Source organism: Pteropus alecto, unplaced genomic scaffold (genome assembly GCF_000325575.1).
Source record: "Pteropus alecto unplaced genomic scaffold, ASM32557v1 scaffold36, whole genome shotgun sequence".
Classification (NCBI taxonomy): Eukaryota; Metazoa; Chordata; class Mammalia; order Chiroptera; family Pteropodidae; genus Pteropus; species Pteropus alecto.
The window spans coordinates 106,600-121,679 of NW_006438868.1; the positions used below are offsets into that span (position 1 = coordinate 106,600).

At 42.7% G+C, this 15,080-nt stretch overlaps 1 protein-coding gene across 2 annotated transcripts in view; it reads right to left on the reverse strand.

The window, feature by feature from the left end:
- The window catches only part of MAGED1 (MAGE family member D1), a 52,891-nt gene that overhangs the window by 955 nt on the left and 36,856 nt on the right, over positions 1-15,080 (reverse strand). Inside the window, exons 1-11 of one of the 2 annotated variants that reach the window (XM_006915858.3) lie at positions 5,617-5,772; positions 5,003-5,076; positions 3,583-4,296; positions 2,250-2,918; positions 2,064-2,127; positions 1,794-1,873; positions 1,533-1,624; positions 1,231-1,310; positions 1,097-1,139; positions 786-848; positions 75-189 (exon numbers count right to left, since the gene is read on the reverse strand). In XM_006915858.3, the coding sequence (XP_006915920.1) occupies positions 75-189; positions 786-848; positions 1,097-1,139; positions 1,231-1,310; positions 1,533-1,624; positions 1,794-1,873; positions 2,064-2,127; positions 2,250-2,918; positions 3,583-4,296; positions 5,003-5,047 (1,965 nt within the window). In that variant the 5' untranslated portion in view covers positions 5,048-5,076; positions 5,617-5,772. Of the gene's footprint in view, positions 1-74; positions 190-785; positions 849-1,096; positions 1,140-1,230; positions 1,311-1,532; positions 1,625-1,793; positions 1,874-2,063; positions 2,128-2,249; positions 2,919-3,582; positions 4,297-5,002; positions 5,077-5,616; positions 5,773-15,080 lie in introns of those variants that run through there. The other variant, XM_006915859.3, reaches the window with a different exon arrangement.

A 15,080-nucleotide genomic window follows, 5' to 3' on the forward strand; every position in this document is an offset into this window, starting at 1 on the left:
CCTGCTCTGGACCATACCTAGCCAGTCACATCTCACCCTTTGACCCATCAAGTCTGAAGCAGGTCCTCTTTTACCTCTGCAATGAATCTCAGCACCTTCATCTTGCTAGTCTCATGATAGGAACGGAGGCCCCAGAGGAACTCATACTCAGGAGGGTTGCTGTTGGGCACTCGTCTATAGTCCAGGTACCTTGGAAAGAGCAAGAAGATATTTGTTTCTATCAAGGTAGAATGGTAGTCCATTAATGCCTACTAATCCTAGACTTTGAAACTCCAGATAGCAATGCCCGCTCCCCCAAGACTCATTCCTAAATACGATGAGAGTACTGACCCTCTTAATAATCAGGCATTTGAATTCCTATGTTGGTGTTTCTACACTTAGCAGTCTCCTAGAGCTCCAAGAAAGGCTTATGTAGGGCCATAGAAAGGACAACACTTAATCCCACCTTGTCACAGTTCTAGCTCCAGGTTCTTATAATCTTGTCAGTGAGCCACAGATAGGCCCAATGCAATGATTACACTGCAGTGCAAAAGCCTCAGCCAGGCCCTGCCTTGGAGATGTCTACTATGGGAATGGTGGACAAGCTTTGCTTGCAAGATAACTAAACTGCAGAAAAATTCAACCACAAGGAGTATACTCAATAAATATTTCTGAGTGACATGTGTTTCTGTATGCATATGTATAGGTATAGTTAGTGTAAGAAATGAGCACGGGGAGGACTTTCTGAGGCTGACTAGCACACTGAACTCATGAGGACCAGACAAATCTCCTTAGGCATCACTTACCTTTGTTTTACAAACTCATAAGTGAGGAGTTTCCTTAGATCTCCAAGGAGGGGATGTCTCACCCTAATAGTAAAAAAAAAGGAAGCCATAAACAGAGACTATGACATTGCCCAAAGAGCTTTCCAACACAGAAGTCAGAGATGAGAGAAGAGGCAGAGTTCAGGACTATTTCTCTATCTACCTAGGTCACATTCTTGGGCTCAGTACCTCCCCGCAAACCCCTAGACCACCAGGCTGATAAAATCCTGGGACCATTCTCTATTGTCAATGGATGGTATGAACAGGCAAAAGACAAGAGAGCCCAATCATACCCAGGACGCAGCCCCATCTTGCGTAGTGCCTCCCAGAGGACAGCTGCAATGAGAGGCAAGAGGAGACAAGAGACAAAAAATGAGCATGGAAATCAGGCTGTAGCCAACGCCTAGCTGCAGATCCAGCCACTCACCTTCACTGGCACGGTTGCCATTCATGAAGATGACGCCCAAAATCACTAAGAGGAGACCCAGCTTGGGTGTGTCTTTGGTCCTAAAGGAGTACAAAAAGAATATGCTTTCAGCAGCCATTTGTACAAGACATCCCAGGCAGCTTACCCATCTAGCTTCCCCAGTATTCCTCGGCTAGGGGATAATTCTACCCAGCTCTGCCAATGACCTGCTATGTGACCATCAACCTTGGACCCTGACATGCTCCCAGAAAAAAAAAAGCACCACTGAGAAAGGCAGTGTTCCACCTCCTTTCCCATCTTACGTTCCCAGTATGCCAGCCAGGGACTCAGGAGTACTGATGAGAATATACAGGTGTTCTTCCTTGTCAATTTCCTTGAGTTGAATCCCAAATTTCTACAGGGAAAAGAAAACACTATGAAATTACAAAATCTAGCATAAGCTACCCACACTCAAGTTGTTCACCTTCCTGTGAGACTTGCTCTAAACTCCCAGTAAGAATTCCATGAATCTTTGAAATCAAGACTTTCCCCATCATTCCTTTCTCTTAGGGCTGCCTTCTTACCTTCTCCAGGACAAAGCACGCACGTTCGATGATTTCTGGATAAACATCAGTGTATTCACGGATGATATCCCTCAGCATTTCTGTAGGAGAGAGGAGGGAACACCTGGGCTGAGCAGGGGCCACAGAGCTGCAGCTCCTTTGCCAGCCCTGCTGGGAAGAGCAGTCAGTGTCCTCAAGGGTGAAAAAAGGAAGAATCAGCCATGGAAGGAGGGGACTGAAGGAGAGGGGTAGGTAAGGGCAAAGACCTGGAAGAGGGCACTGGATACCTACCTGAGCGCTTGATGGGCACCTTTGTGTAATCTTTAAGCATCAGGTACTTGACCAACTTATTTGCCTGGAAGGGGAAAAAGAAATCTTTAAAGTTATATTTACAGAAAACTTAGGTTGAGTTATAGAAGGAAAGATGACAAAGAAAAGAACAAGAGAGAGAAGTGACTGGGGAGTTAAAGGGCTTACTCTTTCCTGAAGAAGGGCCACATCTCGGGGCTGTGAGGCACCCAGGTTCTGTGAGGCACGTGAGTTGGGAGAGGGGCGCAGGTTTGGTGAAGGTCGCAGGTTCTGCCAGTCAGGTGGAACTGGCCAATCGGTGGGGATCCAGTCAGGTGGAAGTGGCCAATCCGTGGGAAGTGGCCAGTCGGGTGGGAGTGGCCAGTCGGGTGGTAGCGGCCAGTCAGGAGGGCCTTGCCAATCTGTAGGACCCTGCCAACCTGGTGGGGTCTGCCATCCAGGTGGGGTCTGCCATCCAGGTGGATTCTGCCAAGCCAATGGGTTTGGCCAGACAACTGGGCCAGGCCAGACAATGGGATTTGGCCAGATCACTGGGTTCTGCCAGATCACTGGGTTTGGCCAGATCACTGGGTTCTGCCAAGCAACTGGGTTTTGCCAGGCTGGTGGGTTCTGCCTAGCTGGGGGGCTCTGACGTGCTGGTGGGGTCTGCCTGGCTGGCTGGTTTTGCCAGCCTGATGGGTTCTGCCAGGCCAATGGGGTCTGCCAGAGCACATTAGGGGGTGCGCCAGGTGGGTTCTGAGTGGTAACTGGAATCGGTGCAGACCTCCAGGTCCCTGAAGCCAGTGGGGCCCGCCTCTGATCCCCGCTGCTGTTCTCTTCCACATTCAAGTTATTAATCTGCATCATCAAAGAGAAGGAAGGTCCAGAGTCACCAGGTGTTTGTGTCCTCACCCCATCTTTTCCAGGAAGGTCTCCTAAAACCCTCACCTGTGAGTGACAGCCCGACCCACTAGCCAATTGTCACCCTGAGTCCTGGGCTTGTCTTTCACTGTCTTCCAAGCAGGAGTTTCATCTCTGAACCAGGCCAGGAGCAACCCAAGGGTGGGGTTTGAAGCTGCTCCTCTTCCTATGTCCACCACTGGCTCTGCTTATACCACCCTGGATAAGTCACTCAAGTCACTTCGCCTCTCTGGGACTTAGTTTCCTTCTCTGTAAAACTGAAGCTATGATCCCTAACTCATATGAGGTACCTTGAAGATTTAAAAAGTGAGATAAGCTGTGTGAATGTGCCTGGCTCAAGATCTAACACATGGAGACTGCTATCAAAATGAAAACTGAATTACATACAGGATGTATATATTATGTCTCATCTCGCATCAGTCTGTGAACACTCAGAGGGCAGGAATTATCACATTCACCTTATCATCTCTTATAATCTAGCTGAACACAGGCAGATATTGACATAAATACAGACATAGATAACTCTATATATTTGTTTTTAGAACAAATAACCTCAGAGAAGAGAGAGCCCAAAGCAAAGTGTAGCTAGCAGGGATCTCACCTTGCGGGTCCTCTTGCCCCGAATTATAGTCCTGGACTCCAGATTCTGAGCCTGGGAACCATCTGCTGATGTCTGTGCAGCTGCACCATCAGATTCAGAGGTACCTGGGTCGGCCTCTATGTCAGCCTGGGAAGTGGCCATCTTGGCCTGGTTAACATTCTGGGTCTGGGTATCAGCCATTGTGGCCTTAGTGGTATCATTCCAAGCCTTGAAGGCTGTCTTAGGCTGAGTGTTGGCCATCTCACTGGCATTGAGAGACTGAGAGAAATTGTAGGTGGCATTTGGGCCCACCTTAGTAGTGGCATTCTGGGTCTTAAAAGCCATCTCAGAATTGTTGGCAGTTAACTCACTGGTGGTTGCTGCCTGGGAAAAATCATAGGCAGCATTTGGGCCCTTTGGGGTGGCTTTCTGGGTCATAAAGGCTGCCTTAGGCAGTGTCTCCTTGGCATTAACAGCCTGAGAGAAATCATAGGCAGCATTTGGGTCTTTTGTGGTGGCATTTTGAGCCTTAAAGGCTGTTTTAGGCTTAGCTGCAGCTGCTGAAACCTGATTATCAGCCATCTCACTGGCTTCTGGGGGCTGTGAACTCTGGGGACTAGAATTCAGTCCGCAGGCAGCTGCTGGGGCCTGGCTGGTAGGTGGAGCCTCCGAGATCTGGATGGCCTCCATCAGGGTCTGCATAAGCAAGGTGCTGTCTTCTACGGAGGCCTCAGCCTGCAAATACAGGGGGAAAAATTAAATCTCTGGGCCTCCAAAGCAGGAACCAAAGGGTAGGCAGAGCAGTGCAAGGGAGGTGCAGTAGGGTGGTTGGTGCTTAAAGAGGGCTGAGGCAGAGATGTTGACAGCTGGCGAGGGACGAAGGAAGGCAAGGGAGTAGCAGTAGTAACAAATCAACTGGCAGGGGCTGACTGGGGCAGGGGCTAAAAGAGAGGTGGGGTGGAAAGAGGAGTGGGGGCGAAGTGGAACCGTGGGGTGATCAGGGAATGAGGTTAGAGCAGAGTGGTGTGCAGTAGGAGCTCTGGACTGGGGACAGTGAGAGGGTGCCACCGCGAGGATTTGAGGATAATAAGGGGGGGTCGCAGAGAGCAGGGAATGAGGGAGAGACGGAGGGTGGAGTTAGGAGGTTGGGGGAGGGGGTGGCAGACTGCTCTACAAACGTCAGGACTACGGGAAAAATGGTTCCTTATCCAACCCGCATTATCTGGGCAGATTGCCCTGACTACTAACAGGGTCTCCCCTTTCTCTGAGCAGGGACTGATGGCTGAAAAGGGACGCCCTTCCCCCCTCGATAAACCCTGGGAATTTGAAAGACGACAGTATCTAGCACGAAGAGGGCAAATCGAATCTAGGCGTTTGGGCAGCTAGGGGCCCAGGGGGAACTGTCAGCTGGGGAAACGGGGAGAAGGAGTGGAGATCTCACCTGGAAGCCGAGGAGGCCCGCACCACAGTCCATTTTCTGAGCCATGGCTCCTGTCCCTCTGGCAAGAGCAGAGCCTGGGGGGAGGTGTGGAGGAGGAGCCGGGTGTTATACTACGGAGGGCGAATACGAAGAACCATATTTGTGGGTGGGATGGTTGGGGTTTGATTGTGGGGACAGGTGAGGTGCTGAATGTGAGGAAAACGCGTTGGACCGATGTAGGAAATGTGAATGGGTGTCCAAATGGAGGTTCTGAATCTCAAGAAGCTACTGACGGGAAGAAGCTTCAAATCGGAGTTCAAAAAGCATGTAAGAGTTCTGAATCTAGAGGGATTGGGTTGGCAGTCGCACTTGGGAAATTGAATGGGTTTCGAATAAGGAAGAATCAATCAATCGTATTAACAGTGCAGATCGAGGTCGAGAAATCTGGAGATTTTGGACGATGGGAAGGATTCAGAGAGCAAACGGAGGTTCTGAATAAGGTAGGATTGGGTGAGGGGTGTGAATCGGGGTTTGGGGAGTGAAAAGGGGATCAGAATCCGGGGTAAAAGAATAGGGATGAAAAATGGGGGGCCCGCACCAGGGGGCAGATGCCCTGTCTGGGGGCTAATTCTCACCTTGCCTCAGGCCCCAACCCCAACCCCCTCGTTGCCTCCCTTCTTCACGACTCAGAGGATCGGGGTTGCAGTGCTCGGCTCTCAGCAGCCGCACCCTCTCCTTGTCCAGGAGAAAATGCCAGCGCGGCAGCTAGAACGACCCCGCCTCTTCGCCTAATATACCACCCACCGCCTCGCATGACTGTGCGCATGCGCAAGAGCAGACCGACCAAATAAGAGTCCTAGCCGCTTTCCCAACAAAAGCCTCCTTCTGAATACCATGGTGCGCATGTGCAGCGGGAGGCAGTGCCGCCCCTTTGCCAACACACCACCCCACCACCAACCAGGTCTACAGTATACAACAATCCCTCCCCTTCCTCAACATCCCCTCCCCAAAACAGATGCACTGTGCCTCTAGATCCCACCTCTTGCCCTACACAACAGCTCCTTACCTTTTCCGCAATGCGTCTCGGTTCTATCCCTCCCCTCTCAGGGCCCCTCCTGTCAGGTCGGCAAGCATCTCCACCCCCTAGCCCAGCACCGCTTAGGTCACTATTAAGCAGGTCTCGATGTAGGGTCTCTAACTGCAACAAGTGCTAGGCTTTACTTAGGGGCTCAGGAAAAGGAATGCCAGAGAGGATACACTATTGGAGGTAGGAAAAGTCTGCTCGCCACGTGACTCTACATGATCCCCCTCAAAAGCTCCCAGACTCAAAAACATTAGCTTCTTTCTTGCCCTTTTGTGCAGTTCCAGCCTTGGGGTTATTTTGTGTGTGGAGGCAGGGAGGAGGGGAGTGAAGGGCACAACTTGTACATCACAGAATGATCTTTGCTAGGGCTTTTTCTCCTTAGATGCTCTGGGAGGCAAAGGTCTCCATTTTACAGATCAAGACGCTGAGGCATAGATACACTTCATGAACCAGACAAAGGCCACAGAACCAGTAAACAAAAAATGCAAAATGTGGGCCTGAGTCTCTTCCTAATTCCAAAACCCATGTTCCAATAGCGCGGGACTGAGACACCCTCCCCTCTTCGTTTGAGTGATAGCCCCACTCCCCACCCCCCTTCCCTTTCAACATCTGTCCCAAACAAGATAAGTTTGTGTTCTCTGAGACCTAAGCTCCTGCTCTGCACCTAGGAGGACACAGGTAGAGGTCTCCAGCCCCACCCTTGCCTACTCTACCTGAGTCCATCCTACACGGAGTAGGGTTCACTCCAGCAAACTTTTTCCTACCTCCAATAGTGTATCTTCTCTGGCCATTTTTTTTCCTGGGCCCCAAAGTGCATGAGCTTAGCAGGAGCCTAGCACTTGTTGAAATTAGAGATTCCACAGAGACCTCCTGAATAGTGACCTAACTGGTGCTGGACAAGGGAGTGGAGATGCATGCTGATCTGACTGGAGGGGCCATGAGAGGGGAGGGATAGAATAGAGGCCCACTTCAGAAACAGTATGGAGCTGGTGTATGAGGCAAGGGGCCCACTCCCCACTCTGACTGCCAGGCCTTTTCTCGTGAGTGGCATAAACACGCTGTCCCTGAGGCCTTCGTAGTGCCTGTTGGAGCAGCCGGGACAATCGCTTGTGTGTCTGAGCCATGGTGAGCCCTGATTCAGAGTAAATGTTTGTCCTGGTTCCTTCCAGGGCAATTCCTGGGATAAAGTGCTGGGCCAGTCTGTCACTAGCCATGTGAGCCCACTCAGGTCACTCCACTTTTCTGAGCCTGGCTTCTCAATATGCAAAACGGAAGTGCAAGGAGCACTTACTGGGGTCCTGCCCAAGGACACACATGCCCCGGTCCTTCCAGAATGACTGGAGAGACTCGAAAAGGCAGAAAATGACATACAGATGTGAGGTGACCTAAACTGAACAGATACTTTCCAAAAATCAAAGGCAGATCTTTGTACATTTCACATTTGTTCTGGCATCAGCTCCTGCCAGGAGTTTAAGTGTGAAAGGAAGCTAATGCTAGGGAAAGCCCACAGTATTTGGTCCCCAAGGGCCAACATCAATTCTGCCTGGCTGGATGACTTCCCTCATCTGTTGCATAGCAACCTTCCCTGTCAGCTGCCTGTTTTTCCTCAGCACTTCCTCTGTAAAGTGTCTGCAGTGGGACGTGATCAGACTCAGAAAGGTCTGAAATACCATTTTATATGCTGCTTCCATATCTATATCTCCAGTCTTGACTTGGCCTCTGAATCCTAGATCCATAATCCAACTGCCTACATCACTTCTTCAAGTGGATATGTCTCTATTATCTTTTCTTAAAAAAAAATTATTGAGGTAACATTGGTTAGTAACATTACATAAATTTCAGGTAGTGTTTTCAAAATTAACAGGTCACAAACTGATTCTTCTATATATTCTCTTCATCAACATTGTGTGTTTCTCCTTTAGTCATGTCCTTCTCTCCACATTAGATTAAAAGTCTTTTGAGGAGATGGATTTTTCTTTGTTTTATTCATTGCTGTATCTCCAGGGCCTTGAACGATGCCTAGCATATTTGATATTCTCAAAAAATATTTAACGAATGAATGAATCCCACCATCCACCCTTTTGCTCAAACAAGAAACCTGAGAAGCATACTGTTTTTCTTTCCTGTGATGAATTCACTTACTTTTTCTCATTATACAAATATTGCATGTTAATTGTTAAAAATTCAAATGTTACCTAAATATTTTAGAAATTAAGTGAACATTACTCCAAATCTCACCACCTTGAGATAACTGCTATTAAGATTTAGACATAACACTTTATGCATATTAATTCTTATATGAATGGAATTATATATGCCATATTTTAAATCACGCTTTTGCTTACTGCCTCCCACTCCTTTCTTTCACTTCTACCCTCATCTGCCAGACATGCATTTTAACAACCATTTTTATATCCTTCCATGTTCAAAAAGTCATCTTTTGTTTTATAAAAAATAAGATTATAAGCACTTTAATGCATCCGGCTTATTTTAGTTAACGCTAGCCTAACAACGATTCATTCTTTAACATTGCTGCATAATATTTCATAGATAGGGATGTACCACAATGTATTCAATCATTTCCCCACTGGTGGTCATTTATTTTGGTTTCAGGGTTTTTTGTTTGTTTGTTTTTGTTTTTGGCACATACAAACAACAATGTGATAAAATACTTGTACATATATCCTTATATTTTAATGCTTAATGTTTTTTATTCCTATGACATCAGATGCCTGGGAGTAAGATTGACATATTCTATAGCACTTAGTATTAAAATCTTTCCAATCTCTTTGCCGATCTGATGTGTGTTTTACTGGTTCTCTCTGTGGTTTTAATTTACATTTCTGATAAGTAGTGGAACACATATTCATATATTAATAGACCTATTAAATTTCTGTTGTGAAGTACTTGTGTAAGTCTTTTACCTATTTTTCTTGTGTTGTCTGTCTTTGTCTTACTAAGTTTTAGGACTTCTTTATACAGTCCTACGAATGCTTATTGAAAACCCTTAGGGCTAGATATATTTCAATTTTTCACATATTAGTAAGATAATACAGTGTGTATACTCTATTACATAATAGTTACAACTGCAAAAGCCACAAAGGCCAGATATTCACTTTTTCACATTCCCTTAGCAGGTAAGAGAATATGATCTATAGGATCTACCACTATGGCAAGGCCCTAAAGACCACCCTTGGATTCAATGATTTGTAGGACTCATAGAATTCAGAAAAGGTGTTATATTCATGGCTATGGTTTATTACAGTGAAAGGATACTGATTTAAATCATCAAAACTAAAAAGCACATAGGGCAGAGTCCAGGACAAGACCAAGCATGAGCTTCCAGTTGTACTCTCTCACTGGAGTTGTATGGCCAGTGTTTAATTCTCCCAGCAAGATGTGTGACAAACATGGAAGCTTGCCTGACTCTTGGTACCCAGGATCTTACTGGGAATCAGTCTGTAGGCATGAGACACCTGAGTGGCTGACCTTAGTTACTTAATCTCCAGCCTATGCAGAAGTCAAACTAATACCACAAAGTCCAAGGCCCCACTATAAATTGCACTGTTAATGTAAATTCTCTGCTATGGCCCAAAGCCCCAGGTGAACAAAGACACTCTAATCTGGTAGGATAGTTTAAGGGCTTAGAGGTTATCTCCCAAGACTTTGTCAAGAGCCAGACCTTTCTTTGGAATGTGCAAAATTTTTTGTGGAATACACAGGCTTTTAACATCCCAGACCTGCTGAGTCAACTCTTTAACTGCACAAACAGTCACAACTCCAACCTAACACTTGGTCAGAAAGTATTGATTCAAAGATGGAAAGATGGAATCCAATGCCATATCTATGGTGGTAGAAGCAGCAGTCACTAGAAAAATCCATTTTCTAGGAGCAGCATTGGTAGCAGGGCCAAGGGCAGCATCTATTCAGTGTTCAGTGGTGGCAGTGACTGGCTAATACGTTTGGCATAATCTTTGAAATACAGCTGTGCCAGAGGCTCTTAGTAAATTAGTTTATTAATTCTACTACTTTAAACAATTTTTAGAAGCTTTTTATTTTTAAATTATAGATACACAGGAAATTGCAAACATATACAGAGAAATCCTATGTACTCTTCAGCTGCTTCCACCAATGGGTACATCTATATAACTATAATACAATATCAAAACCAGGAAATTGACATTGATATGACATGCGTGTATAGTTCCATGTCCCTTTATCCCATATAAAGGTTTCTATGGTAATCACCACAGCAATCAAGATACAAAAGTATCCTATCACCACAAAGATTTCCCTGTACTACCCCTTTATAGTCACACTCACTTCTCTTCTCTCCACTATCCTTAACCCATCGCAGCTATTAATGTGTTCTCCATCTATGTAATTTTAATATTTTAAGGTTATAAAATTGGAATCATACGTTACATTTAGAGTCAGATTTTTTTTTCACTCAGCATAATGCCTGTGAGATATATTCAAGTTGTTTTGTGTATCAATCATTTGTTCCTTTTTATTGCTGAACACTATTCCATGACAGCTGTATCACAGCTGGCTTAACCATTCACCCACTGAAGGACATCTGGTTGGTTTCCAATTTGGGGCTATTATGAATAAAGCTTCCATAAATATTTGTTTACAATTTTTCTGTGAACTTAAGTCCTCATTTCTCTGGGATAAATGCCCAAGAGTGCAATATGCTGGGTTGTAGAATAAGAGGATGTTAGTTTTATAAGAAACTGCCCAACTTTCCCAGAGTGGTTATATCATTTTACATTCCCACTAGCAATGTGTGAGTGATGCACTGTCTCCAAATCCTTGTCAGCATCTGCTGTCAGTACTTTTTAGCCATTCTGATAAATGGGCAGGGATAACTCGTTGGGGTTCTAATTTGCATTTCCCTAATGGCTAATGATGTGAAACATTTTTACACATGCTTATTTGCCATCCATGCATGCTCTTTAGCGAAATGTCTCTTCATGCCTTTTGCTCAGTATCTAATTGGATTGTTTTTTTTTTAATTATTCTTTTTAGTGTTGAATCTTGAGTTTATATATTTTATGCATGAGTCTTTTGCCAGATATGTGGTTTGTAAATATTTTCTCTCAGTTTGTAGCTTGTCTTTTCATCCCCTTAACAGAGTCATAAAGTAACATTTTGAGGAGTCCAGTTTATTGATTTTGTTTTCCTTTTAAAGACTGATTTTTATGTCATTTCTAAGAACTCTTCAGCAAGACCTAGGACCTGAAAATTTTATCCTATGGTATATTCTAAAAGTTTTATGATTTTAACTTTTATATAGAAGTCTATCATACATTTAGATTTAATTTTGAATGAGAAGTAAGGTTTAGGCCAAGGTACATTTGGCGAGATGTAGGTGGCAGGACTATGGATATCTAGCCATTTTAGCACAATTTATTTAAAAGATAATCCTTCCATTGAATTATTTTTGTACCTTTGTTACAAATCAGTTGACTGTACTTGTGTGTGGCCTATTTCTGAGCCTTCTATTCAATTGATCTATGTGTCTATTCATCCACCAATATCATACAATCTTGATTACTGCAGCTATACAATAGTCTTGAAATTTGGTACAATTTTATTCTTCTTTTTCAGAATTATTTTACCTATTATTCTAGTTCTTTTGTTTTTTCATATATTTTGGAATAATCTATATCTATAAAACATCTTGCTGTGACATTGATAACAAATACATTCAATCTGTATATCAATTTAGGGAGAACTACCATCTTTTCTGTGTTGATTCTTCTAATCCATGAATAAAGTATGTCTCTCCTTTTATTTTAATCTCTATTAATTTTTTCATTAGAGTTTTGTGCTTTCTGCTGTTGTTAGGTGGCATGTTCTATAAATATTGATCAGATTGTTGGTTGATGATGTTGAATTCTTCTGTATCTTTGCTGATTTTCTCTCTAGTTGTTCTATTCATTGTTGAGAGATAGATGTCGAAGTTTCCAACTATATGTGTAGATTGTCTATTTTTACTGTCAGTTCTATCAGTTTTTCTTTTGGATAATTTGCATCTCTGTTGTTTGCTGTTTACACCATTAGGATTGCTATGTATTCTTGGTAAATTGCTGCCTTTTTATTTTTGTTTTATGTTTTTTTCCCTCTATTTTTCACTTCTGTTTTACTCATATTTTAACTTCCTGTTAGTTAAACTTTTTTTGTAGAATTCTGCTATGGTCTGAAAGTTTGTGACCCTCCATAATTCATATGTTGAAATCTTAATCCCCAAAGATGATTTAATTAGGTGGTGAGCCTTTGAGTCTGTCTAGGTCATAAGGGTAGAGACCTCATGAATGGAATTAGTGCATTATAAAAGAGGCTTTAGAGAGATCTCTAGTCCCTTCCACCATGTGAGGACACAGCAAGAAGGTGCCAGCTATAATCCAGCAAGAGGGCCCTTATCAAATGTGACCACACTGGTGCCTTGATCTTGGACTTCTCAGCCTCCAGAACTATGAGAAATAAACTTCTGTTGTTCATAAGTTATGCAGTCTGTGGTAAGTTGATATAGTAGTCCAAATGGATTAAGACAAATTCTATTTTGATTTATCTATAATGCTTTTGAGTATATAAATTTGCATAGACTTTCGTAATGGTTGCTATTGGTATCACGCTATAATATGTAATGCACAACAGTCTACTTGTGTCAATACTTTACCATTTTAGAGAAGTACAGAAACTTTAACTCTGCTTACATTTTTACCAACATTTATAATAGAATTTATATTTATAATTTATATTAAATATAATTGTTTCAAATATTTCTTCTACATAAATTGAGAACTACAGACAGTGTTATAATTCTTGCTCCAATTATCAATCTAGAGAACTTGAGAGGAAAAGGAAAGTCTATATATGATGAAACATTACTCAGCTATAAAGAAAAATGAAATCCTATTCTTTGCTACAACATGAATGGACCTAGAGGTGATTATACTGTGCGAAATAAGCCAGAGAAAGATAAATACTATATGATTTCACTGATATGAAGAATCGAAGGAACAGAAAGAACAACTGAATTGAAAATGACCCACAAATATAGAGGACAATTAGGTCATGGCCAGAGGGAGTGGTGGGCTGGGAGAAAGTGGTGAGAGGTTGAAGAAATACAAACTGGTAGTTGATAGAGGGTCAGAGAGTTAGGGAGCATGGCATAGGGAATGCAGATAGCAGTGAGGTAATGGCTATGTGTAGAGCCAGAGGGAGGGTAGAGTAATCAGGGGGATTGTTTCAAGGACTATATAAATGTGTAATCAATGTATTGTATACTTGAAACTAATGAAACAATTTCTTTTAAAGTCTATTATGTTTACTCATATTTTACTTTTTGTTGTTCTTTATTCCTTACTGATGGTCCAAGATTCTTTCTTTTATCATTTCCTGTCTTTTTTTAAGAACTTCCTTTAGCCATGCTTTCAAAACAGGTAGGCTAGTGACAAATTCTCTTTAGTTTTCCTTCTGAAAATGTCTTGATTTCTTCTTTATTACAGAAGAATATTTTCATTAAGTATATAATTCTAGATTGACAGTTCTTTTCTTGAAGCACTTAAAAAATGTTGTGGTCTCCATGGTTTCTATGAGAAATCTGCTGTCATTGGTTTGGTGTTCTCCTATAGGTAAAGTGTCATTTCTCTCTCTGGTGGCTTTCAAGATATTTTTATTTCTGCCTTTAGCTTTCAGAAGTTTGACAATGATTTGTCCTGATATGAATTTCCTTGACTGTACCTTGTTTGGAGTTTGCTCAGCCTCTTGAATCTATGAGATTATGTGTTTTTCCAAATTTGGGAGATTTTCAGCCACTTTTCCATCCTTCATCTTTCTTCTTCTGTGACTGTGATGATTCTTATGTTAAATTTTTCATAATAGTCTGAGTGCCTGAGGCTCTGTTCATTTTTTATTTTCAGTCTATATTTTTATCTTTTGGTCAGATTGGATCATTTCTATTATTCTTAAAGTTCACTGATTCATTCTTCTGTCATCTTGTCAGCTGTTGAGCTCATCTACTGAGGTTTTTTCTTTTTAAGTTCTCTTATCAATTGGATTTTTCAGTTATTAAATTTCTTTTTGATTCTTCTTTATGTTTTCTATTTCTTTTGGAGACTTTTTACTTTTTTATTGAGACTTTCTATTTTTTTATTTGGTTTAAGGATGCTCACAATTGCTCATTAAAACATTTTTATGATTGCTGTTTAAAAATCCTTGTTAGATGATTCTAATATCTCTATCATCTTAGTGTTGGTGTTGTTGACTGTCTTTTCTCATTCAAGTTGTGATTATCATAGTCCTTGATATGATAAGTGATATGATTGAATCTTGGATATTTTGCTTACTATGAGGATCTGGATCTTAATTAAATCTCCTGTTTTATTACTTGTGGGTGAAATTCCACATACCTATTCAGCCTCCGTTGACACCTGGGAGGGACAGGTCCTTGTTACTGAGGGCTAAATGAGAGTTCTAGCTCCATGTTAAGCTTTTATTAATATCATCTTGACTGGGAGAGACCTAGGTGCTTAATTACATGGTGAACGGGTACCATTGTTAGTGCCAGGTGGTGATAAAAGTTCTTACTCTCCATTAGGTCTTCTTTTGACACCACTCCATTGGTTAAGTGAAGGAGCCTCTCATTATCATCCATTAGATATGGAGATCCAGGCTCCCCAAACAGTCTATGACATTGTGAGGACTGGGGTGTTTCTATTCTCTATGTGCCCTTCTTTGACACTTTGCCAGGGATTCTGAGACCTCATTTAAAGTCTGGCAAGGTTGGAAGTACAGGGTCTCTAGGTGGCTTTTGCTGGTAGGGGTGAGGTTATAGACTTTCCTCTGAAATTTAGCTAGAGTAAAGCAGTTATTGTCTTAATTTTTGTTTTGTCTTGCTATGTTGTCTTTATCTTTTGGATACAGAGAGAGCAGACTTATGTTGGGGCTGTTTTTGTGCTCTGTGTCCTTTGGTGTTTCCAGTTTGCCAGCTTCTCCAGCATCTAG